This window comes from Physeter macrocephalus, chromosome 9 (assembly GCF_002837175.3).
Source record: "Physeter macrocephalus isolate SW-GA chromosome 9, ASM283717v5, whole genome shotgun sequence".
Taxonomy (NCBI): domain Eukaryota; kingdom Metazoa; phylum Chordata; class Mammalia; order Artiodactyla; family Physeteridae; genus Physeter; species Physeter macrocephalus.
This window is the reverse complement of record NC_041222.1, coordinates 61,406,647-61,434,224: the sequence shown is the minus strand read 5'-3', so window position 1 is coordinate 61,434,224 and position 27,578 is coordinate 61,406,647. Positions and strand designations below refer to the sequence as shown.

Here is a 27,578-nt window from a genome sequence, read left to right as displayed (position 1 = left end):
AATAAGGATAAACATACAGACCAATGGAATAACGTGGACAGTCTGGAATTAAACCCATACACTTACAGTCAATTGATTTTGACAAGAGTGGCAAGATAAATCAATGAGAGAAGAATAATCTTTTCAACAAATGGTGCTGGGACAACTGGATATCCAAATGCAAAAGAACAAAGTTGGACCCCTTCCTTACACTACACACCAGAAAACCAAAAATGGATCAAACACTTATATGTAAGAGTTAAAACTATAAAATTCCTAGAAAAAACACAGGAATAAATCTTTGTGGCCTTGTGTTAGACTAAGCCTTTTTATATATGACACCAAAAGAAAAACAGATAAACTGGACTTCATTAAAATTAATAACTTCCGTGCTACAACTGATACCGTCAAGAAAGTGAAATAACCACAGATTGTGAGAAAATATTTGCAAATCATATATTTAACTAGGAAATTCTTTCCAGAATATGTAAAAAAAATCTTACAAATCAATATAAAAAAATTACACCATTTAAAAATGGGCACAGGACTGGCAAAGGATATATAGGAATTCTCTGTACTATCTTTACAATTCTTCTGTAAAAGTAAAATTATTTTAAAATAAAACATCTTCTTTGTTTTTAATGGGCAAAGAATCTAAATAGACATTTGTCCAAAGAGGATATACAAATGTCCAAAAGCAGATAAAAAGATCTTGAACATACTATTAGCCATTAGGGAACTGCAAATCAAACCATGATGAGATACCACTTCACATTCATGGGAATGGCTAGAATAAAAAAGACAGATAATAACAAGTGTCAGAAAAATTGGAATCCTCATACATTGCTGGTGGAAATCAACAGCTCTGGAAAACAGTCTGACAGTTCCTCAGGGGGTTAAACATAGATTTTCCACATGACCCAAGAGGAAAAATAAACATAGATTCTTCTCAGTATATACACAAGAGAAAAGAAAACACATCTATGCAAACACTGGTACACAAATGCTTATAACATCATTATCTACAACAGCCAAAAAGTGGAAACAATCAAATGTCCATCAACTAATGAATGGATATGTAGACTGTAGTATAGCCATGTAACAATATCATGGATCAATAAAAATGAAGAAGTACTGATACATAGTACAACATGGATGAACCTTGTAAACATATTAAGTGAAAAAAGCCAGACAAAAAAGACCACATATAGTATGATTGCATTTACATGAAATGTCCAGAACAGGTATATCTACAGAGACAGAAAGTAATTTAGTAGTTGCCTAGGACTAGAGCGTAGGAAAGAGTATTGGAGAGTGACTGCTAAGGGTATAAGGTTTCTTTTTAGAGTGATGTTCTAAATGTTCTAAAATGGATTGAGGCTACACAACTCTGTGAATATACTAAAGACCATTTAATTGTACACTTTAGGTGGGTGAATTGTATGATATGTGAATTATAGCTCAATGAAGTTGTTAAAGCCCAACTAAATATAACACTATAAAGCCTCCATATTTAAATCAAAATAGTATTGGCAAATGAGTAAATAGAAAGAACACTGAACAGAAATCTAGTATATGATAAAGGTGACACCTCAATACACTGAGGGAAAGATGGACTTTCTAATTTAATAAGCAGTGCTTGAATAAGCAAATTGCCATTTGGGAAAAATAAACAAACAAAATTCTATCTGTAGTTCACACTAAACACAGAAAGGGCTCCCAGTGGATCACATATGTAAATGTAAAGAATGAAAACATACTAAAAGAAAACCTAGCAGTAAGAAAAATGTAACTATGACTCAAAATCTAGAGGCAATAAAAGAAAAGAGTAAGAAAATAAACTTCATAAAATAAACTTTGGGGCTTCCCTGGTGGCGCAGTGGTTGCGCGTCCGCCTGCCGATGCAGGGGACCCGGGTTCGCGCCCCGGTCTGGGAGGATCCCACATGCCGCGGAGCGGCTGGGCCCATGAGCCATGGCCGCTGAGCCTGCGCGTCCGGAGCCTGTGCTCTGCAACGGGAGAGGCCACAGCAGAGGAAGGCCCGCATACCACACAAAAAAAAAAATTAAAAAAATAAATAAATAAACTTTACATGACAAAAAAACGCTGTAAACCAAGTCAAAAGACAAATTATAAGGGGAGAGGAATGGAAAAGGGGCAAAATAGGTAAAAGAGATTAAGAGATACAAACTACTTGTAATAAGTTACAAGGCTATAATGTACAGCACAGGGAATATAATCAATATTTTATAACTTTATATGGAGTATAATCTATAAATATTCAATCACTACACTGTATATCTTATAAATTAACATAACAGTGTAAGTCAACTATACTTCAATTTTAAAAAAAGACAAATTGATAAACTTGGAGAAAACATCTGGTGAGACTATTTTTACAAAAAGTTCATCTTCCTAACACATAAAAATCTCATTAAAAAAACAAGGAAAAGACCAAAAACCTGTTTTTATTTTATTTTATTTTTTTACTTAAGCATATTGCTCAGTTTATTGACATAAAGTGTACAAACCTGTATAACCAGCTCCAGACCAAAAAACAGACAATCACCAATGGTTCTCATTATTCTCCCTTCTAATCACTATATCATTAAGGAAAACCACTATCTTGAATTTTAAAAGAATAAATTAATCAAAAACCTGTTTTTAAAAAAGACATTAACAGTTAATGCCAAAAGACATTAACAGTTCACAAAAGAAAAAACGGTCCTTAAACATTGAAGAAATACTTAACCTCATTAAAATTATTCTGACATACCATTTCTCTACTGCGAGACTGACAAAAATTCAAAAATCTTACCACATACTTTGTTGATGGCATTGTGGGGAAAGAAGCACTCACATACAGTGATGATGGTAGTATAAAATGGCACAATCACAATGGAGGGAAATTTGGTAACATTTAACAAAATTATGCGTGTATGTATCTTTTAACCCAGCAATTCCTTTCTAGGATCTACCTGAAAATATAACTCCACAAATATGTAACAACATATGCACAACATTATTCACCAAAGCATTCTTTAATGGCACAAGATAGGAAAGAACCCAAATGTCCATCAATAGAGGCTGGCTGAATAAAGTATGATACATCCACACAAATAAGTGCTACAAAGCTATAAAAAAAAAAAAAAAAAAAGAGTGAGAAAGATCTTCACGTTCAGAAATGAAGTGGTTCCCAGGAGATGTTGTTAGGTGAAAAAACAGAGTATAAAATAGTGTACACAGTATCTGCATTTTGTTTAAGAGGAAGAAATAAAACTATACACACATATGTGTTTGTTTATTTCTGTAAAAACACACATTGAAAGGATAAATCAGAAACTAAACAACAGGGAAGGAGAGGGCAGAAAGTATGGAGAAAGGAGTAGAGGAAACAGAAACTGAAGCAATACTTCTCTAAATATATCTTTTTATGTGTTTTGAACCGCAACAATATTTTCCATATTAAAAGAAAGAATTTTAAAACAAATGAAACACAAAAAGGAACACATGAACCTAACTGCATAGCAAATTGGTAATATAACCACATAGAAAAACTATTTCATATAATTTTTTAACACAGTACTCTGTAAATGCTTAATGGGTTTTATTCTAGGGACAAGGAACTCAGTAACAGAATTACTATTGGTAGTAAAACTGATACTATAACTTGAGATTACCTTATGTAAATAAGATAAAGTAATAAGTAACATATTTATGATTTAGAAACCAAGATTTTCAGCATAAGAGAAACAAGATACAATCCAAAATGAGTTCAGTAAGTTTTTAATGTTAAAATTTGAAGTTGAAATATGAGTATGAACTCACAATTTATATAAATATTTATTTATATAAAAAATAGACACCTTAGTAAACAATGAATACACATAGCTCCAAATTTTGATTGACATAGCAGTCAGCTGGGAAGGGCTCCCATTGGCCAAACTTGGGACAATTTGGGCAAAAGAATAAGGATTGTAATTGCTTTTATCAAACGGAATAAATTAAAATTCACAGTTCCTCAATTATACTCAAAACAAATTTTAAAATTTGTCTCATTAAAAAAAATGAGGCCAAGAGAATAGGAAAGCTCTTCATTATAATAAAATGCCAATTAAAAATGTATTTTTTAAATGACAGTATTAGAAAAGTCTCATTTTACATCCCCCCATACAAGATCTAATCCAGGCAATGATCAATGGAAACAGTAAGTGAAAAGGTGTTAGGGGACAAGATATTTAAACAATGCCCACAACTCCACAAATTACTTAAATAACAGAAAAAATAAAAATTCCTTTACAATAGATAGCAAGCAATTAACCATTTTAACCAAGTGACTGAACTTAGCATCACTAATTATGGGACAATCTGTCACTACATGCTTTCCTGATGCTAGCACTATCTGTAAGTACTCTTGCCAAAAATATTTAATGTGCATTTAATACAGACTTTAAACCTAACATCCAGTTTACAGGAAATACTGACAATAAAGGAACAAGTTAAATGACTTGATGAGGAAACAATCAGATAAATCTAGAATGTAGGGCATTCTATAAAACAAGTGGCCCAGACTCTTCAAAATGGCTATATATCACAGAAAAATGCTGGGGAACGTCCTAGATAAACAGACTAAAGAGGTACAATAACCAAATACAACAGGTAAGCCACGACAGGATCCTGGATTTTTTTTTTAAGCTATAAATAAACATTCTTGAGACGACTGCAAATATTTGGCTAGGGAGCGGATACCGAAAAATATGATGGAATTATTAATTTTCTATACACCATGGTCATTAGGAACATGTCTTAAGGGATGCATGGTGAAGTATTCATAGGAGAATTGTTATGATAGCTTCAGACTTGTTTCAAATAGTTTAACAAAAATATTGGAAAATGTTAATTTGTTGAATCTCCATGGACAGCATATTGTTCATTATACTACAGTTTACCATTTAGAAGAAAAGGATACTGGTGTTTATTACAATATTCTGTTAACTTTTCCGTATGTTTGAAAATTTTCAAAAACCAAAAGTGCAGGAAAAAAAAATTCATATGAAAGTCAATCAATCTGATAAGCAAAGGAAGATAAGAACTTTGTATAGTAGTCTGTGATTCTTTATCTCAAAAACACATCTGACATATACAATAATATAGTGACCTGTTTAAATTACACTTTATGGAGTATTTGAAATTATGAGGGAAAATCAGATTTTACATATTTTAACTTAACATCTTTTCCAGGAAACAAAAACTGTTATTTTTATAAATAACTCATCTTGTTTATAAAACAGTCCAAAAGGTCAAAAGTTTGACAACTCTATTTCATATTTAGTTGAATGAGATGGGTACCTGTCTTTATACTGGCTAACAGGTTTTTCCAAACCTCACTAGTATGCTTAATTGAGGGGAAAGGGGGAAAAAAGACCAAATCACCAGATATTAACAATTATTTGATCTGGAGAGAAACTTTACCACCATGATCAGCTAAAAGACGACCGCACACTCAAGCAAACCTGGATCAGTTAACAGAAATTAGAAGCCTTAGTGAACTGCAAGATATATATATGAAAGAGCCACTTGCAACCTGAAAGCATCTAAGTATAATTATCTAAGTCATCATTTTTAAGTTATGCCCCTGAATCACAAGGAACAACCATCTTTCAGAGACTTATACCCTTTTAATTACAACTATATGGTGGGAGGTCTGGGGATGAGGATGTGAACAGATAACCTTTAAAGGATGGCTAACAGAGAGAACAGTGAGGGCTGGAACACAAGGTAAGTCCCTGGGGCTGGTTTCCCTTCAACTGACATGAATATTATCAAACTTTTATCCTATACCCATCCTATTATGGATATTACCTATCTTTTAAGAAAACCATAGAGAAAATAAAAGAACTGACAGTAAAAACCTCTCAGTCCTATATTGTCAACCCTTCCTTCTCCATTGGTTTCTTCCCTTCAATATAAAGATGTTCAAGGTTCTCTCCTGGGAGAAATGTTAAAAAATAGCCCTGGACTCTGTATCCCCTCACCTTCCAGGTATCCTAAACCATTGCTGCTGGGGATTTCATTAAAATACAGATTCAGTAGGTCTAGGGCAGTGCCTGAGATTCTGACTCTCTAACACACTCACAGGCCCTATGGACAATACTGGTCCATGGACAAAATAGCAAGGCCCATAACTATCTTCTCTTTCCCTTAAAGTCACACTTTCAAAAAGAAGCCTCTATAACTCCAATTCCCAGTCATGCTCTGTCCTTTCTAAACTGGCTCTTATGTCCACTAATCTTCTAAAGTTGTATGACCCCCACTGCAACTGTACTGACTTGAAGGAAAATTGTAGAAGCTAAATAGGGTGATATGTACTATACTAAAGGAGTTAAAGTAAAGTAAGATAAGGACAAAACATCCTTTGGCTTTGGCAATTTGAACATAATGAGGACCTTGGGACAATTTCACCAGAGCTCTGTTGGAACAGTAAAGGAAATGATGAGCAAAACAAGTGGTGGTCAAATGTAGCAGCTCACTACCGTTCTTAATATCAGAACAACTATGAACAGAACCACCAGCAACCAACTGTTTAAAAAAAAAACATTTCGTGGGACAATCAGGGTAGTTTGGATATATGATGATATTCAAGAATTAATCATTTTTTAGGCATGGTATTAATGGTTACATTAAAAGAGGAACTCAACCTAAGAAACGCAATCGATGTAATACATCACATTAATAAAATGAAGGAAAAATCCACATGATCGTTATCAATTAAAAAAGAAGAGGCAACTGACAAAACCCAACACATTTTTATGGTAAAAGCCCTCATAAAACCAGCAACAGAAGGGACCTTCCTTAACATGATAAACAGCATTTATGAAAAACCCATGGCTAACATCATACTCAATGGTGAAAGACTGAAAGCCTTCCACCTATGATCAGGAATGAGACAAGGATGCCTGCTTTCACCACTGCTATTCAACACCATACTGTTAAGTTCTAGCCAGAGCAATAAGACAAGGGGGGTGTGTTTGGGAGGGATAAATCAAAGTGCAAAGGAAGGAATAAAACTATCTCTATTTGCAAATGACATGATCCTATACAATAAAAAATCCCCCCAAAATCCACAAGAAAGCTATTAGAGCTGACAAATTCAGCAAACTTGCAGGGTATAAGATTAACACATGAAGTTGATAAAACCCACCTGTGTTGCCACACATCGGCAATGAACAATCCGAAAAAGAAATTAAGAAAATAATCCCGTTTATAACAGAATCCAAAAGAATGAAATATTTAATAAAATTAATTAAGGAGGGACTTCTCCGGTGGTGCCATGGTTAAGACTCTGTGCTCCCAATGCAGGGGGCCTGGGTTCGATCCCTGGTCAGGGAACTAGATTCTACATGCATGCTGCAACTAAGAGTAGGCATGCCACAACTAAGGAGGCGGGTGAGCCACAACTAAGGAGCCTGAGAGCCACAACTAAAGAGGCCACCTGCCTCAACTAAGACCCGGCGCAACCAAATAAATTAAATAAATAAATATTTTTTAAAATTAATTAAGGAAGTGAAAGACTTGTACACTAAAAACCATAAAACAGTGCTAAAAGAAATAAGACCTGAAAAAATGGAAAGACAACTCATATAGTTTGGAAGACTTAATATGGTAAAGATGGCAATACTTCCCCCAAATTGATATGCAGATTAAATGCAATCCCCATCAAAATTCCAACTGCGTGTTTTGCATAAATGAACAAATTGATCCCGAATATTTCCCAACATGCTCTCAAATACATATGTTTGTACTAACTGATGGTAATTATAATGAGCAAAAGAGCTTAATACATGACGTGTATATATGGTAAAGTATTATAGGTATTCTAAAAGCACATCTTATTTAAAGAAGAGTCAACATAGACATTTTTGGAGAAAAAGCTTTTACAAAGAAGAATGATCTTCATTGGCTGTGGACTAAGACACTAAATACCTCATAACAACTACACTCCTTCTAAACCGTAAATGCTTTGCTCCTGGCATTAAAAACCACACAGTGCAATTGTATTTTTCATCTTTTTTTGCGTGTGCGGCCATGCCCCAGGGCATGCAGGATCTTAGTTCCCCAACCAGGGATCAAACCCGTGCCCCCTGAAGAGGAAGCAGGGAGTCTTAACCACTGGACTGTCAGGGAAGTCCCAACTGTATTTTTTAAAACAGGAATGTTCCTTTGTTAAATGAGTTCAGAGCTTCACAAAAGCTCATTGCGTAACCCAACTAGCTCCTTAAAAATATACTGTCTTTTATTATAGCTTTTTGTTCTTTTATGTTTAATTAATAAGCTTATCTGATACGTGCAAACAGAAATGAAATCTAATTTCAGGCTCTAATGCCTTCATTTCAATATACTTTTGAAAGGAAATAATCTAATGACTCAATCCTATACAGAGAAATTCAGTAAGGATGGACAGAGATACATAATATCTTACTATACTTGATTTTGAAGTAACAAGTAATAATAGAACTATCAAGGATTTTGAATTTCTATTGCCATGAACCTTAAATAAATTTTATTCTCTTCACTAAAGCAAAAGAAAATAAGTCACCGTACCCAATGTCAGTAAGGGGTGGTTTATCTCTCCCTCTCTTATAACAGAGGAACAGTTCTGGGCTTTTCAGACTTCCATAGTTCAAGTTTGCCTGCAGAGCTGACGGAGTGGCTTCAACACAGGTGTAACCCTCAGGTACTGTTTCCCCAGCTGATTTGTTAATAACTGCAATGTCTGTAATTGGAGCTTTAGGTCCAGTAGACTTAGTATCTAAACGATTTATTTCTTGATCCAAAAGAGTAGATGTATCAGTGAGACCTGCCACAACAAAGTAGTCAGTCACTCTTGGCCCTTTGTCTTCTATCATGGCTGCTTCTATATATCCTAGAAGAGAGGAAGAAAAAAAAAAAGACATCAATTAAATAAAATGCTTTATCCTAACTCACTAAATTAAAATAATCCTGAGTTAACAAGTGATTAACAGGCACACTTCCCAGTTAGATTTATAATCAAATTGTTATTCTGTAGAAGAAGACTGTATTTTTGTTTTTTAAAAAAAATAAATAAATTTATTTATTTATTTATTGCTAGCTGCTTTGGGTCTTCATTGCTGCGCACGGGCTTTCTCTAGTTGTGGCAAGCCGGGGCTACTCTTCGTTGCAGTGAGCAGGCTTCTCATTGAGGTGGGCTTCAGTAGTTGTAGCACGTGGGCTCAGCACTTGTGGCTCACAGGCTCTACAGCACAGGCTCAGTAGTTGTGGCACACAGGCTTAGTTGCTCCGCAGCACATGGGATCTTTCCAGGCCAAGGCTCGAACCCGTGTCCCCTGCATTGGCAGGCGGATTCTTAACCACTGCGCCACCAGGGAAACCCAAGAAGCTTGTTTTGATATCATCTTGTCAGCTTTTACCCCGTATGAAGTACAAGTTTACGGCATCGATTCATCTGTAATGCAACTATGATCCTATTATGTGCCTAAGGCCCTGTTAAGGATAATCAAACTATCAGAAGTGGGCTACAGTGCTTTCCTTTCAGCAAAATTCACATAACGTACAAAATTCATACTATTTTTTAAAAGTCATTCTCTTTTGAGTTACAGAATTCCTAGAGCGAACTTCACATTTAAACAAACGAAATGAGTTCATCATGAATCATTCAAAGTCTAACAGAAAAGATAAAGGTACTAGTAATAAGCATAATTAAACCAGTCTCTTAATCCAATCAGGAGTCTGTCCCTATAGTTTAAAAACTTTATGTAAACACTGTGTAAACTAAGTAAGTTTAGGGGTCATTAACTATTTCATATATAGATACCAGACAGAGCATAAAAAACCATAACCAAAGATGACAAAGTTATACAAAATACATATTAAGAGACTTAGGTAATACATGGTAGAAACCTAGAGAATATGAACACTGAGTCAAGATTTCTATGATCTTTAAACTCAATACCTCTAAAAATAAAATTAAGCTTTTGAAATTTTATTTTCTTTAAATATTTATTTATTTATTTAGGCTGCACCGGGTCTTCATTGCGGCATGCGGGATCTTTAGTTGCAGCATGCAGGCGCTTAGTTGCGGCATGCACGCAGGATCTAGTTCCCCGACCAGAGATCGAACCCGGGCCCCCTGCACTGGGAACACAGTGTCTTACCCACTGGACCACCAGGGAAGTCCCTGGAATTTTAAATATTTCTATGGATTTTATGTGCTTTTTAAAAAACTTTACTGAGGTATAATTTACATACAATAAAATGCACATATTTTAAAGTGTACAGTTTGGTAAGTTTTCACAAATGCATACACCTGTGAAACCATATCACAATCAAGATAGTGAACACATCCATCAACATCCAAAATATTCTTATACCCCTTCATCATCCCTCCCTCCCCAGGCAAGGAGTGACCTGCTTTCTGTCACTATAGATTAGTTTCTAGAATTGATATAAACGACATCATACAGTATATTCTTTTTTGTCTGGGTCCTTTCACTCATTTGTTAATTATTCTGAGATTCACCCATGTTACTGTTTATATCAAGTTCATTCGTTTTTATTGCTGAGTAATATTCCACTGTTGAATATACTACAAAATGTTTATCCATTCACCCATGTTAATAAACATATAGGTTATTTTCAGTTTGGGGCTATTATAAAGCTATCGTGAATACCCACGTACGAGCCCTGTGCACGTATGCTTTCATTTACCTTAGGTAAATTCTAAGATGGAATGGCTAGATCACCTGGTAGGCATATGCAATTCTAAAAAAGTGCCAAATAGTTTTCTAGAGTGAGTATACCGTTTTACATTCCTATCATCAGCATATGAGAGTGCCGCTGTTCCACATCCTCTCCAACACTCTATAAGGTAAGTCGTTTTAATTTAAACTAGATTCTACTATGTCTACAGTGATACTTAGCTATAGTTTTAATTTGTATCTTTCTAATAACTAGTAATGTTGACCACCTTTTCATGTGCTTATTTTCCATGCATACATTATCCTTTTCATACATTCTTGGATTCTGTTCACTAAAATTTTGTTTGAAATTTTATATATGTTAATGAGGGATACTGGTCTATAGTTTTGTTTTGTTTTTTCCTCTTGTAATGTCTTTATCTGGTTTTCACATCAAGGTAATGTCAGTCTCACAGAATGAGACGGGAAGACTTTCCCCCTCTTCAATTTTCAGGAAGAGTTTGTATAGAATTGTTGTTATTATTTCTTCCTTAAATGTTTGATAGAATTCACCTGTGAAATTATCTGGGTCTAGAGTTTTCTTTGAGGGTAGGTTTTAAACTATAAATTCATTTCCTTTAACACATAGGGCAATTCAGATTACGTATTTCTTATTGAGTAAACTTTCATAGTTTGTGAAGGTCTTAGTCCATTCAGGCTGCTATACCATAGGCTGGGTGGCTTATAAACAACAAAACATTTATTTCTTGAGTCTGGAAAGTCCAAGATCAAGGCACTGGCAGACTCAGTGTCTAGGTGATGGCTGGCTTCCTAGTTCATAGAAGGCTGTCTTTTCACTGTAACTTCACAGGGTGGAAAGGAACAAGGGGTCTTCCTGGAGTCTCTTTTAGAAAGACACTAATACCATTCAGGAGGGTTTCATCCACATGACCAAAGCACCTCCCAAAGACCTACCTCCAAATACCATCACACTGGGGATAACGTTTTAACATAAGAATTGGGGGAGGGCATAGCATACACATTGAGTCTATGGCAAGGAATTTGTCCATTTCATCTAAGTTGTGTAATTTACTGTATAAAATTCTTCATAATATTCCCTTATTATCCTTTTAGTATATGTAGATTATGTAGTGATGTCACATATCTCATTCTTGATATCAGTAAGTCTGTGTCTTCTCTCTTTTTATCCTGATCAGTCTGGCTAGAAAACTGTCAATTTTATTGATCTTCTCTAAGAACCAGCTTTCAGTTTCACTGGTTTTCTTCTAATGCTTTTCTATTTCATTGATTTCTACTTTGAACTTTATTACTTCCTTTCCTCTGTTTATGTCGACTTTTTTTTTTTTTTTTTTAAATATTTACTTATTTCTTTGCCTGTGTTGGGTCTTAGTTGTGTGCACATGGGATCTTTGTTGCCACATGCGGGATCTTCGTTGCGGCATGCAGGCTCTTAGTTGCAGCATGTGGGATCTAATTCCCTGACCTGGGATGCAACCCAGGCCCCCTGCATTGGGAGCCCAGAGTCTTAAACACTGGACCACCAGGGAAGTACCTATGTAGACTTTAATTTGCTCTTCTTCTTCTAGTTTCCTATGGTGGAAGTGGAGGCCATTGATTTGAGATCTTCTTTTCCTAATGTAGGTATTTAGAGCTAAAATGCACCCCCCCCAAATAATGTTTTAGTGGCATCCCACAGATTCAGGTATGTTTTCTTCTTATTCAGTTCAAAATATTTTTAAATTTCTCTTTCTTATTTTCTTTGACCAATGGGCTATTTAAAGTATGTTTTTCAGTTTCCAAATTTTGTACTTGGAAATTTTCCAAGAATCTTTCAGTTACTGACTTCTAACTTAATTACACTGTGCTCAGAGGATATACTGTGTATGACTTGAAGTCTTTTATGTTTATTGAGATTAGTTTTATGGCTAAGAATATAGTCTATTTGATAATTATACAATGTGCATTTTAGCAAAATGTGTGTTTTGTTGTTGGAGAGAGGTCAACAAGGTTATTAGTGTTGTTCAAATCTATATATCCTTGCAGAGTTTGTCCACTCGTTCAATCAATTATTAACAGAGTGGTATTGAAACTATAGTTCTGACTATAATTATAGATCTGTTGATGTCTCTTTTCAGTTCTATCAGTTTTTGCTTCAAGTACTTTGAAGCTCTCTTATTAAGGGCATAACTATTTAGAATTACTACGTCCTTTCGATGAACTGACCTTTTTATCATTACGAAACGACCTTCTTTATCTCTGGTAAAAATGAGTCTGTATTAACAAAACCTTTTAAAAAATATTAAAATATTTATTAAAAACTTAGATACATAGTTAAATATCATTAGACTTCATTTTCCAACTATAGCCAAGATAACCTTTCAGAATCAATTTCATTTCACCTTACTGTTTAGAATGGCATACATTTTAATAATTAAATACTGTTAATATCAACAAAATAGTATTAACTTCAATTTACAAAGCTAAATGTAGTTTAAAAAATTCCTCTCATTGTAACAAAAAGAGTTTTTTAAAGGTTCAAAACTATGTGTTCCTTGGTGTTCCAGGCCATACAGAATGAAAAATGAACACTGTTTAAACCACAAAGAAACTAGAGTATTATCAAAGTTATTTGCTACATTAAAACAATTTGAAATAGCACCTTAGTGATGCCGTTTAGAAAGCATTATCAACATCAGTTATGCTGGCTGGATCATGGAGCTACAAAATTGAAAAAGCAACTCATTTCAGATAAAATCAGTTTCTTTTTAAGAACACAAAGCAGTGTAATTCTCTACTGTTGCACCTGCAGCTGAAAGTTTTGTAAAGAAGGAGGGCTGTAAAGAAAGGCTGAAAATACAAATGCTTTAAAGGGGTCATACAGGATAAAAGAGTTGTGGGAACTAGAGACCACAGGCAGCCCCTACTGGTCAGATCCATCCAACTGTTGCCAAACAGACTGGGCAAAACCAGAATTTCCTTTTTGTCTTTTCAAGGGAAGTCAAAATAATCCGGATTTTTTTCCCCAACATTCCAGGATAGAACTCTTGTGACCTAAACATGTGTCATCTACCTCTCGTGCCAAGTGTGACTGCCAGGGCCTTAGAGAGCCCAGTTAGTTCCTTTCCAACTTTACCCTGACTGTACAGACTCGAGCATTAGGAATAATCCAGATTTTTAATGTAAATCTCCAAGTTTTTAAATATCAGCAACTAATTCAAAATCCTTAAACACTAGTAAGTTCAAACAAAACATATAAGCAGGTTATATTCACTCTAAAGATTAAATATGGAGAAAAGAACAATTTCTAAATTTCATTTAAAAACTACTGACCTGGTTAGGGACTTCACTGGTGGTGCAGTGGTTAAGAATCCGCCTGCCAATGCAGGGGACATGGGTTCGAGCCCTGGTCCGGGAAGATCCCACATGCTGCGGAGCAACTAAGCCCGTGAGCCACAACTACTGAGCCTGCGCTCTAGAGCCTGAGAGCCACAACTACTGAAGCCCACGCGCCTAGAGCCCGTGCTCTGCAACAAGAGAAGCCACCGCAATGAGAAGCCCGTGCACCGCAACGAAGAGCAGCCCCTGCTCACCACAACTAGAGAAAAGCCTGTGTGCAACAATGAAGACCCAACGCAGCCAAAAATAAATAAATAAATAAATTTATTTTTTTAAAAAATACTGACCTGGTTAAATACCTAACTTCACCATGAAAGCTATGTGAGCCAATGAACCTAACTGTATATAAAATTGATAATGTAATCACATAGAAGGGAATGAAAAAAGACCGACGTGAAGAACTGAAAATATATCTTAACCTTTACTTAAAAGGCTTTTTTTTTTAATACTGGTATATTTGTAGCAATTCTGAAATTATTCTATCAATATATGTACTCTATGATTGCATAACTGTAGGAGGCCAGAGCTCTTGCTATGAGAAAAGGGAGATACAAATAAGGGATGGGAGAAGACAAGAATCTCTGTTTTAGAATGAAATTAGAGGTATCAGTATGAACTCATGATTTTAAAATATATATGCACTGAAGGCAATGTGGTACCTTGAACTGGATCACAGAATAGAAAAACTTTTATTAATGTAAAAATTAGTGAAATTAAAATTTGGATTTTAGTTGACAACAATGTAACAATGCTGATGTCTTAGTTTTGACAAATGTACTATGGTAATATAAAATGTTAGCCATCGAAAAATATAGGAAATCTCTGTACTATTTTTTCAACCTTTCTGTAAATCCAAAATAATTCAAAAATAAAAATGTTTAAATACACATGTGTCAACATTATTGATAACAGAAAAGAAACAGTAATAGCCCAAATGTCCATCAACTGATAAAGGGATAAATAAAATGTAGTACATCTATACAATGGACTATCGTTCGGCAATAAAAAGAAATTAAATATTGATACATGCCACAACATGGATGAACCGTGAAAACATTATGCTAAGTAGAAGAAGTCCGTCACAAAAGACCACATATAGTATGGTTCCATTTATATGAAATGTGCAGAATAGGCAAATCTATAGAAAGAGAAACTTGTTGGCTGCTAGGCCTGGGTGTTGGGGGAAATGGAGAATGACTGTTAATGGGTATGGGGTCTCTTTCTGAGGGAATAAAAATGTTCTAAAATTGATTGTGATGATAGTTGAGCAATCTGTGACTACATTAAAAACCAATAAATTGTATACTTTAAATGGGTGAATTGACCTATGGTCAATTAATCTGTGACAAAGGAGGCCAGACTATATACAATGGTGCAGAGACAGTCTCTTCAATAAGTGGTGCTGGGAAAACTGAACAGCTACACGTAAAAAAAAAAAAAAAAAAAAAGAAATTAGAACATTCTTTAATACCATACACCAAAATAAGTTCAAAATGGATTAAAGACTTAGATGTGAGACCGGACACTTTAAAACTCTTAGAGGAAAACATTGGCAGAACACTCTCTGATATAAATTGCAGCAATATCTTTTTTGATCTGTCTCCCAGAGTAATGGAAATAAAAACAAAAATAAACAAATGGGACCTAATTAAACTCAAAAGCTTTTGCACAGCAAAGGAAACCATAAACAAAATGAAAAGACAACCCACAGATTGGGAGACAATATTTGCAAATGATGTGACCAATGAGGATTTAGTCTCCAAAATTTACAAACAGCTCATGAAGCTTAATATCATCAAAACAAACAACCCAATCAAAAAAATGGGCAGAAGACCTAAATAGACATTTCCTCAAAGAAGACATACAGATGGCCAAGAGGCACATGAAAAGATATTCAACATTGCTAATTATTAGAGAAATGCAAATCGAAACTACAATGAGATATCACCTCACACCAGTCAAAATGGCTATCATCCAAAACTCGACAAACAATAAATCCTGGAGAGGGTGTGGAGAGAAGGGAACCCTCCTACACTGCTGGTGGAAATGTAGATTGGTACAGTCACTAAGGAGAACAGTAGAGAGGTTCCTTAAAGAACTAAAAGTAGAGCTACTATGTGATCCTGCGATCCTACTCCTGGGCATATATCCAGAGAAAAACATGATCTGAAAGGATACATGCACCCCAATGTTCACTGCAGCACTGTCTACAATAGCCAAGACATGGAAGCAACCTAAATGTCCATCAACAGAGGAATGGATAAACAAGATGTGGCACATACATACAATGGACTATAACTCAGCCATTAAAAAGAATGAAATAATGCCATTTGCAGCAACATGGACAGACCTAGAGATGGTCATACTGAGTGAAGTAAGACAAAGAAAGAGAAATATCATCTGTTATCACTTATATCGCTTATAAGCAGAATCTAAAAAGAAATGATACAAATGAACTTACTTTCAAAACAGAAACAGACTTAGAGAATGAATTTATGCTTACTGGGGGGAAGGGTTGGGGGAAGGGATAGTTTGGGAGTTTGGGATTGACATGTACACAGTGCTATACTTAAAATGGATAAACAACAAGGACCTACTGTATAGCACAGGGAACTCTATATTATGTAACAACCTAAATGGGAAAAAAATCTGAAAAAGAATAAATACATGCATATGTATAACTGAATCACTTTGCTGTACATCTGAAACTATCACATTATTCAATATAAAATAAAAAGTTTAAAAAAAACCAACACAATGAGATATCACCTCACACCTGTCAGATTGGCCATCATCAAAAAGACAACAAATAACAAATGGTGGCAAGGATGTGGGGAAAAGGGAACCCTCGTGCACCGTTGGTGGGAATATAAATTGGTGCAGCCACTATGGAAAACAGTATGGAGATTCCTCAAAAAATTAAAAATAAAACTATCACACAATCCAGCAACTCTATTCCTGGGTATTTATCAGAAGAAAACAAAAACACTAATTCAAAAAGATATATGTACCCCTATGCTCATTGTAGCATTATTTACAATAGCCAGGAAATGGAAGCAACCTAAGCTTCCATCAATAGATGAACGGAGAAAGAAGATGTGGTATTTATATACATACAAAGGAATATTACTCAGCCATGGAAAGGAATGAAACCTTACCATTTGCAACAACATGGATGGACCTAGAGGGTATTCTGCTAAGTTAAATAAGTCAGAGAAAGACAAATATTGTTATGATTCCACTTATATGTGGAATCTAAAAAACAAATTAACAAACCTAACAAAACAGAAAGAGAGTCATAGATACAAACAACAATCAGGTGGTTTCCAGAGGAGAGGCAAGTAGAAGGATGAGTAAAATAGGTGAGGGAGATTAAGAGGTACAAACGTCCAGTTGCAAAAAGAAATGAGTCACAAGTATGAAATGTACAGTGTGGGGAATATAGTCAATAATTATGTAATACCTTTGGTGAATATCGTAACTACACTTACCATGGTGATCATTTTGAAACGTATAGAAATATCAAATCACAATGTTGTGCACCAGGAACTAACATAATGTTGCAGGTCAGCTGTACTTCAAAATGAAACAAAGTCATAGATAAAGAGATCAGATTTGTGGTTACCAGAGGTGGGGTATTGGAAGAGGAGAAACTGGATGAAGGTGGTCAACAGGTACAAACTTCCAGTTATCAGACAAATAAGTACAAGGAACGCAACATACAACACGACAAATATAATTAGTACAGCTGTATGTCATATACGTAAGTTGTTAAGAGAGTAAATCCTAAGAGTGCTCATCATGAGGAAAAACATTTTTTTCTATTTAATTTTTCTATCTATATGAGATGATGTGTGTTCACTAAATGTACTGTGGTAATCATTCCATGATGTATGTAAGTCAAATTGTTATGCTGTACACTTTAAATTTACACAGTGATATATGTCAATTATATCTCAATAAAATGAGAAAAAAAGAGCAATCAGTCAATCCAGTGGGTACAAGGCCATTGGAAATAGGATATTTATACAGCCTCAAAGTCTTCCCCACAGATACTAATAATTACAAAGGAATGAAATGTACCTCACTAGAGAAATCTGGTGACCACCACTTTAACCAAGTAATCAAAGTTAACATCACTAACAACTGTTCAAACTGATATTACATGCCTTTTGATGTGAAACTAAGAAGGATACCACCTTAGTCATTAGGTATTCTTTTTTTTTGAATTTTATTTATTTTTTTATACAGCAGGTTCTCATTAGTTATCCATTTTATACATATTAGTGTATACATGTCAATCTCAATCTCCCAATTCATCCCACCACCACCACACCACCCCCCACCACTTTCCCCCCTTGGTGTCCTTACGTTTGTTCTCTGCATCTGCGTCTCAATTTCTGCCCTGCAAACGGGTTCATCTGTACCATTTTTCTAGGTTCCACATATATGCGTTAATATACAATATTCTCTTTCTGACTCACTTCACTCTATATGACAGTCTCTAGATCCATCCACGTCTCTGTAAATGACCCAATTTCGTTCCTTTTTATGCCTGAGTAATATTAGTTATTAGTATTAGTTATTAGTAATTTAGTTATTCTTGACAAAAATGCATAGCCTTAATCAAATCATGAGGAATTAGGCTAACAAACTCAAACAAAGAACAGAATTCTTAAAAAAAAAAGTCAATATAATGAAAGGGAAAAACAAGTCCAAGGTACTATTCCAGATTAAAGGAGATTAAAATCTCAGCATCAAAACAAGCAACAACAGAAAGGTAAGAGGAAAAATGTCCCAACACTTGGAAATTAAGCACATTTCTAAATAATTCATGGTTCAAGAGGGAGTTTAAGAAAATTACAAAATATTCTGAAGTGAACAAAGAATAAAAGACAACATATCAAAATTTGTGGGTGCAGTTAAAGCAGTGCTTATAGAGATATATGTAGCAATGAGCCCTTACAGAAGAAAAGCAAGGTCTCATATTAACAATCTAGCTTCAATCTTAAGAAACTAGGAAAAGAACAGCAAAATAAACCCAAAGAAAGCAAAAGGAAGAAAATAATATACACTAAAAAGAAACAAAGGGGCCTTCCCTGGTGGCGCAGTGGTTGCGAGTCCGCCTGCCAATGCAGGGGACACAGGTTCGTGCCCCAGTCTGGGAAGATCCCACATGCCGCGGAGTGGCTAGGCCCGTGAGCCACAACTACTGAGCCTGCACTCTAGAGCCCGTGAGCCACAACTACTGAGCCCACGTGCCACAACTACTGAAGCCTGCGCACCTAGAGCCTGTGCTCTGCAACAAGAGAAGCCACCGCAATGAGAAGCCATCACACTGCAACGAAGAGTAGGCCCCGCTTGCTGCAACGAGAGAAAGCCCGCGCACAGCAACAAAGACCCAACACAGCCAAAAATAAATAAGTAAAATAGATTTTTAAAATAATAATAATAATATGCATAAAGAGAAAGTGCTAATGTGGTAAATGGTTCATCATGGTCCTATAAATCTCAGTGAAGGGTATAATGGAGCGCATTACGATAGTCCAACTCTTGCTCAAAGTAAAAAGTTTTCATTAAAGTAGTTCCTGTCCTTTGAGGTTTCAACAAAAGTATAGGGGGAAATGGAGGAAAGTGGAAAAAGTATGAAAATAAGAGTGAAATAACACTGCTTTCAACTCAAGAAGTATACAGAAAAGCAACATTGCTAATCTGAATATTCCCAATTTTAGCTACACTCTCTACAATGTTGGAAAACTAGAATATAAAATGTGCTAAATTATTTTGTATATATATGTACATATATTTGTATATACATATATGTATATATGTGTACATGTACACAGAGAGAGAGAGAGAAATACAAGGACCTGATCAATTTTCCCCCAGGGAGTTTTTTCCTTTGTTTTCCTTAAAAGCTAAATCAAACCTAAACTTTATTCACTTTGAGCACAGAGTAACAGAGTAAAATAACACTTCACAAGTTTCTGAAACTCAGCTATCTGGCAACCTCACCAATCCATATACAGCCAAGAACCAGCCATTAAGAACTGCAATAGATATCACAAAGCAGCAAAACATACATACTTAATGCATTTCAGTCTCTCATTCAGAGTCCGTTTAATGAGTTTATTTTTTAAATTCTGTTAAGTTTATTTGACTACTAAATACACAGTGGAAGTAATAACAAATTAAAAGGAAGAGAGGTAAACACACTAACAGATCAAAAAATGAATCTGTGAAGAAGTGAGGGAAATATTTTATGAAACAGAAGATGACCTAAAGGCATACGTTAACTAGATCCTTAACTGCAAGAGCCCTACACACCTCAAATATACCTAATGGGTAATACTGCTTTACAAATGCTCTATGGCATGTATAATCATGTCATCTACTTATAATGGAAGGGTTAACTTACTGATGAATTCTTTTCTCACCTTTATCTACATACTAAATGCTAAAATCATATATACTAAAATCCTATATAATCCTAAAAAAAAAATCTAACCTCTTTTTTGTTTCATTAGCCAATTTCCAAGGCTAGTACCACCCACAGCTAATTGAGCCCTACACACCTCAAATATACCTAATGGGTAATACTGCTTTACAAATGCTCTATGGCATGTATAATCATGTCATCTACTTATAATGGAAGGGTTAACTTACTGATGAATTCTTTTCTCACCTTTATCTACATACTAAATGCTAAAATCATATATACTAAAATCCTATATAATCCTAAAAAAAAAATCTAACCTCTATTTTGTTTCATTAGCCAATTTCCAAGCTAGTACCACCCACAGCTAATTATAACAGTTCTATATGTTTTTTGATGTGGTAGATAAACTCCCTCTTCACCCTTTTAAAAACTTTCCAGGCTTGACTGGCATCTCTGATGAGGGTCACATTGAGCTTCCAGCGGCTTCAGGGGTGTCTTTAGGAGTCAGCACTATGGCAGAAGACATCAACTCCAAAATCAAGAACTATCAGCCTGCTCCTTTTGACAGCCACTTCCCAACCAGAGCCAGACCAGGAACTGCTGGCAGAACTACCTAGGCTTCCACCACTGTGAGAAGGCAATGTGTGCTAAAGGAGGTGATGTCTCCATCACCTCCATCATTCATGTGTGAATGATACTGGTGTGTGTACAAGTCTCTCTGCCCCGTAGCCTGAGTGTCAACCTGGGATGACCGCCGGGCAGAAGGCATGTTTCCAGGGAAGATCGGAACTGGCTCCACCTCTCCTCTTCTGTCCTCCACCCTTCTGCTCAGGGTGGTGAAGGGGGACCTGGGTACATGGTGATCCCCACCCTGGGATCCTGAAACATGGCTTAACTAATGATAAATACTCATTGGAAGAGTGGAAAAAAAAAAAAACTTTCCAGGCTTACTCATCCAAGCTTATGAAGTTTCAGGAGGCAAAAAGTTGAGATCTTTGTTAGGAACAACTCTAAAACCCAGATTATTTAAGGAGAACAGCCAACTTTACAATATTAAGTTTTCCATTCAAGTGCATATGGTATGGCTGTCCATTTTATTTAGGTCATTTTTTTTTTTTAAGCCTTTAAGTAAAGTCTCATGATTTTCTTCACCCAGATCTTCTACATTGTTTGTTAGGATTATTCATAAGTATTTTACAGTTTTGTGGCTAACGGGAAGGAGCTCTTATGTTTAACAATCATTACTGGTACATTAATAACCTATGACTGAGTCTCAGACATTGTTCTAAAAATGCAAGGAATTAAAGCAATGAAAATACCAAATGTCATGTCTTTATGGAGCTTACATTATAGTTGGGAAATAATCAGTAAATAACTATAAACTTATAAATAAATAATTTCAGAAAGCATACATGCTATAAATAAAAATAAAGAAAGATATAGGGAAAGAAAGTGATAATGGAAATGCTTATTTTTATAGTGCAGTCAAGGAAGATCTCTTTGAAGAAGTAAGAAGGTAAAATCTGAGCAGGGGCTGAAGTGATAGGAAAGAGTAAATCATATGACAATAGAAAACATTCCAAGCAGGAAGAAAATTTTTTTAAAAGCCTAAGGGCAAGTAAATACCTTGACCTTTGAGGAACAACAAGAAAGCCATGGCTCTGGAGCTTAGGGGCCTATTGAAAGATGAGTTCAGTGAAGGGGGAAATCATACAGGAACTTTTAGGCTAGGTAAGGTCTTTAGATTTTATTCTAAACATGCTGGGAAGCAACTAGCAGCCTCCAGATGACAGTGCTGTGTCTTTAAAAAAAAAATCACAGTAGTTGCTGTACACAGAGTAGAGGGAGAAAAGAGCAGAAGCAGGGAGTGCAGTTAGAAGGTAACTGCAGCAGTCCAGAAGAGAGATAATAATGGCTTATGTTAAGGCAAAGGAGTGGGAGTGACGAGAAACGGCAAGATTTGAGATACAGTTTAAAGGTAAAACTGCTACTGATGGATTGGAGGTATGAGGGAAAAGAGAAACTAAGAATGACGCCCAGTTTGTGGCCTAACCAAGTGGGTGAATGGTGGTGCCATATATTGAAATGGTAAAGTCTGAGGAAAGAGTAAGTTTGAGTAAATAAATCCAACATTCTGTATTGGACAAGTTAAGTCTGAGATGCCTACTAAAACATTCAAGCAGAGAAGGCACTCCAATACAGTGTGGAGTTTGATAAAGTTATCAAGGCTGGAGTCAACAGTGAATTAATGATACTTATAACCACAAAATTAAATAAGATACCCTAAAAAGTGACAAATACTGACAAAGAAAAGGTATAAGGCCTAAGCCTAGGGCATTCCAACTTTTGAGGTGAGGGAAGAGAAGCTAGAAAACAAGACTGAGAAAGAACTGTCATAAATCAGACAAGATTCAGGATGATACGGCATCCAGAAAACCAACTGAGGTTTTCCCAAAACTAGGGACTGATCAATCGTGTCAAATGCTGATGAGAGGTAGAGAACTTTAAGACTGAGAACACTGACTAGAATGGGTTTAGTTGGTGAAGGTGGAGAAGAGCCAGCCTGGAGCGAGTTGGAGAGAAAACGCAAAGTAAGAAAATAGAGACAGTAAGTATGAGCAAGTCTTTGCAACAAATTTTTCTCTACATGAGAAAGGTGTGTGTGTGTGAGTGTGTGTCAGAGAGACAGACCGACAGACAGACAGACAAAGACAGAGTTTGAGATGTTACAGCATGTTCTTATGCTTGCAAATATGATTCAGCAGGACAGAAAGATGATGCAGGGCAGAGAAAGGATAACACCAAAGGCAAAATCCTTAAATAGACAAGAGAACGCAGCACACATGGAGGACTTGGCATACATAGAGAGAGCAAGAGAGAGAAAAGAGTAAGGAAAGAAAAGAAATTAAGTAGTCTTTTTAGTAATGAAAGTGGAAGAGCAAAATGACTAGGTAATGCTGAGGGCACAAGGGATATTCGTGGCCATAAATTTAAAGTGAGACCAGTCAGCACCGTTGTTTGTTTTCTCCAATCACACTCAGCTGCTCAGGTTCAAGGGAACACAGAGTTTGCAACGAATTGTGTTTTATCAGGGCTGAAGTTTTGCCCTAATTACGGTGAAGGAAGAAACAAGAGAGATGATAATCTGATCCCACAAAATAGTAGAGAACATTAGCAGCCATTAACATTTTTATTCAATGAGTCCATTTAATTGGGTAAGGAGAGAAGTTACTGTATGAGGCACATGACGGACAGTGAAAGAGTGGTGTCACTAATGGCCTGGTGGTCTAGATAGAATCCAAGAAGTGTCAAAATATGGTATCAAAGTATGTCAGCTGGCAGAAAAAGAGATGAAAGTCAGAATTAGACGCTTAAAATACTTTAAGTTATAGATCATGATGATAAAGTCTAGGGTAATGGTTCTCTATTCTAACTACACATTAGAATCTAATAGAATACTTTTTTTTAATCAGACAAAGAAAATAAGAATTTCTGAGGGTGGCACACTCCCACCAAAAATTTTTAAGCTGCTCAGTTAATTGTAATATACAGTCAGAATTGAGAACCAATAGTCTTGGGTGTGATCATAGAAATGGGTAGTTGAGGCAAGTTAGAAAAGAAACCTGCAATCTGCAGATTCAAGAACTTCTAATGAAGTCTTCTTCTATTACTCCCAATATAAATGAAAGCATGAGCTATGTTCTAAATATTTTACATGCATTAACTCATTTCATACTCCTAACAACCCAACAAGGTATAACTAGTATTATCCCCTTTTTAAAGATGAAGGAGAATGGAAGAGAATGAAAGTATACAAAATTAAAAGTCATAGGTAGTACAAGAAGTAGTATAACACTATTTGTAGGTAACTGTTGAAAGTTAAACATGCATATAATAAACCCTAAGGCAACTACTTAATAAAAAAGATGTATAGTTAATAAACCAATGAGGAGATAAATGGAATACTAAAATACACTCAACCCAAAACGAACAAAAAACAGAGAGAGAGGGCTTCCCTGGTGGCGCAGTGGTTGGGAGTCCGCCTGCTGATGCAGGGGACACAGGTTCGTGCCCCGGTCCAGGAGGATCCCGCGTGCCGCAGAGCGGCTGGGCCCATGAGCCATGGTCGCTGGGCCTGCGCATCCGGAGCCTGTGCTCCGCAGCGGGAGAGGCCACAGCAGTGAGAAGCCCGCGTACCACACACACACAAAAAAAACAGAGAGACAAACCTTAAGAAAACAGGAGCTGAACCAAGATGGCGGAGTAGAAGGATGTGCTTTCACTCTGTCTTGTGAGAACACCAGAATCACAACTAGTTGCTGGACAATCATCAAGAGGAAGACACTGGAACTCACCAAAAAAGATACCCCACATCCAAAGACAAAGGAGAAGCCACAATGAGATGGTAAGAGGGGCGCAATCACAGCAAAATCAAATCCCGTAACTGCTGGGTGGGTGACTCATAGACTGCAGAACACATACCACAGAAGTCCACCCACTGGAGTGAAGGTTCTGAGGCCTACGTCAGGCTTCCCAACTTGGGGGTCCGGCAACAGGAGGAGGAATTCCGAGAGAATCAGACTTTGAAGGCTAGTGGGGTTTGATTGCAGAACTTTGACAGGACTGGGGGAAACAGAGACTCCATTCTTGGAGGGCACACACAAAGTATTGTGTGCATCGGGACCCAGAGGAAGGAGCTGTGAACCAAGGAGAGACTGAACCAGACCTACCTGCTAGTGTCAGAGGGTCTCCTGCAGAGGTGGGGGGTGGCTGTGGTTCACCATGGGGATAAGGACACTGGCAGCAAAAGTTCTGGGAAGTACTCCTTGGCATGAGCCCTCCCAGAGTCCACCATCAGCCCCACCAAAGAGCCCAGGTAAGCTCCAGTGCTGGGTTGCCTCAGGCCAAACAACCAACAGGGAGGGAACCCAGCCCCACCCATCAGCAGTCAAGCAGATTAAAGTTTTACTGAGCTCTGCCCACCAGAGCAACACCCAGCTCTACCCACCACCAGGCTCTCCCAACAGGAAACCTGCAAAAGCCTCTTAGATTGCCTCATCCACCAGAGAACAGACAGCAGAAGCAAGAAGAACTACAATCCTGGAGCCTGTGGAACAAAAACCACATTCACAGAAAGATAGACAAGATGAAAAGACAGAGGGCTATGTACCAGATGAAGGAACAAGATAAAACCCAGGAAACAAGAAATGTTTAACAAAGACCTAGAAGAATTAAAGAACAAACAAACAGAGATGAACAATACAATAACTGAAATGAAAACTTCACTAGAAGGAATCAATAGTAGAATAACTGAGGCAGAAGAACGGATAAGGGAGGGACCTGGAAGACAAAATGGTGGAATTCACTGCTGCTGAACAGAATTAAGAAAAAAGAATGAAAAGAAATGAAGACAGCCTAAGAGACCTCTGGGACAACATTAAGCACAAAAGAATGAAAAGAAATGAAGACAGCCTAAGAGACCTCTGGAACAACATTAAGCACAACAACATTCGCATTATAGGGATCCCAGAAGGAGAAGAGAGAGAAAGGACCAGAGAAAATATTTGAAGAGATAATAGTCGAAAACTTCCCTAACAGGGGGAAGGAAATAGCCACCCAAGTCCAGGAAGCACAGCAAGTCCCATACAGGATAAACCCAAGGAGAAACACGCCGAGACACAAAGTAATCAAATTGGCAAAAATTAAAGACAAAGAAAAATTATTGAAAGCAGCAAGGGAAAAACAAATCACATACAAGGGAACTCCCATAAGGTTAACAGCTGATTTCTCAGCAAAAACTCTACAAGCCAGAAGGGAGTGGCATGATATACTTACAAGTAATGAAAGGGAAGAACCATAACCAAGATTACTCTACCTGGCAAGGATCTCATTCAGATTCGATGGAGAAATCAAAAGCTTTACAGACAAACAAAAGCTAAGAGAATTCAGCACCACCAAACCAGCTCTACAACAAATTCTAAAGGAACTTCTCTAAGTGGGAAACAGAAGAGAAGAAAAGGATCTACAAAAACAAACCCAAAACAATTAAGAAAATGGTCATAGGAACATACATATCGATAATTACCTTAAACGTGAATGGATTAATTGCTCCAACCAAAAGACACAGGTTTGATGAATGGATACAAAAACAAGACCCATATATATGCTGTCTACAAGACACCCACTTCAGATCTAGGGACACATACACACTGAAAGTGAGGGGATGGAAAAAGATATTCCATGCAAATGGAAATCAAAAGAAAGCTGGAGTAGCAATACTCATATCAGATAAAATACACTTTAAAATAAAAAATGTTATAAGAGACAAGGAAAGACCCTACATAATGATCAAGGGATCAAGCCAAGAAGAAAATGTAACAATTATAAATATATATGCACCCAACATAGGAGCACCTCAATACATAAGGCAACTGCTAACAGCTGTAAAAGAAGAAATGGACAGTAACACAATAATAGTGGGGGACTTTAACACCTCACTACAACAATGGACAGATCATCCAAAATGAAAATAAATGAGGAAACAGAAGCTTTAAATGACACAATAGATTTAATTGATATTTATAGGACATTCCATCCAAAAACAGCAGATTACACTTTCTTCTCAAGTGCGCATGGGACATTCTCCAGGATAGATCACATCTTGGGTCACAAATCAAGCCTCAGTAAATTTAAGAAAATTGAAATCATACCAAGCTTCTTTTCAGACCACTATGCTATGAGGTTAGAAATGAATTACAGGGGAAAAAACGTAAAAAACACAAACACGTGGAGACTAAACACTACGTTACTAAATAACCAAGAGATCACTGAGGAAATCAAAGAGGAAATCAAAAAATACCTAGAGACAAATGACAGTGAAAACACAACAATCCAAAACCTATGGGATGCAGCAAAAGCAGCTCTAAGATGTAAGTTTATAGCTATACAAGCCTACCTCAAGAAACAAAAATCTCAAATAAATAATCTAACCTTACACCTAAAGGAACTAGAGAAAGAAGAACAAACAA

At 36.4% G+C, this 27,578-nt stretch overlaps 1 protein-coding gene across 6 annotated transcripts in view; it reads right to left on the bottom strand.

Annotated features, from left to right (window-relative positions):
• Positions 1–27,578, bottom strand: part of DENND4C (DENN domain containing 4C) — a 130,357-nt gene that overhangs the window by 85,209 nt on the left and 17,570 nt on the right. For all 6 annotated transcript variants that reach the window (XM_024126915.1, XM_024126918.2, XM_024126917.2 and 3 more), the window contains exon 2: positions 8,581–8,902. In XM_024126915.1, the coding sequence (XP_023982683.1) occupies positions 8,581–8,885 (305 nt within the window). In that variant the 5' untranslated portion in view covers positions 8,886–8,902. The remainder of the gene's footprint in view (positions 1–8,580; positions 8,903–27,578) is intronic.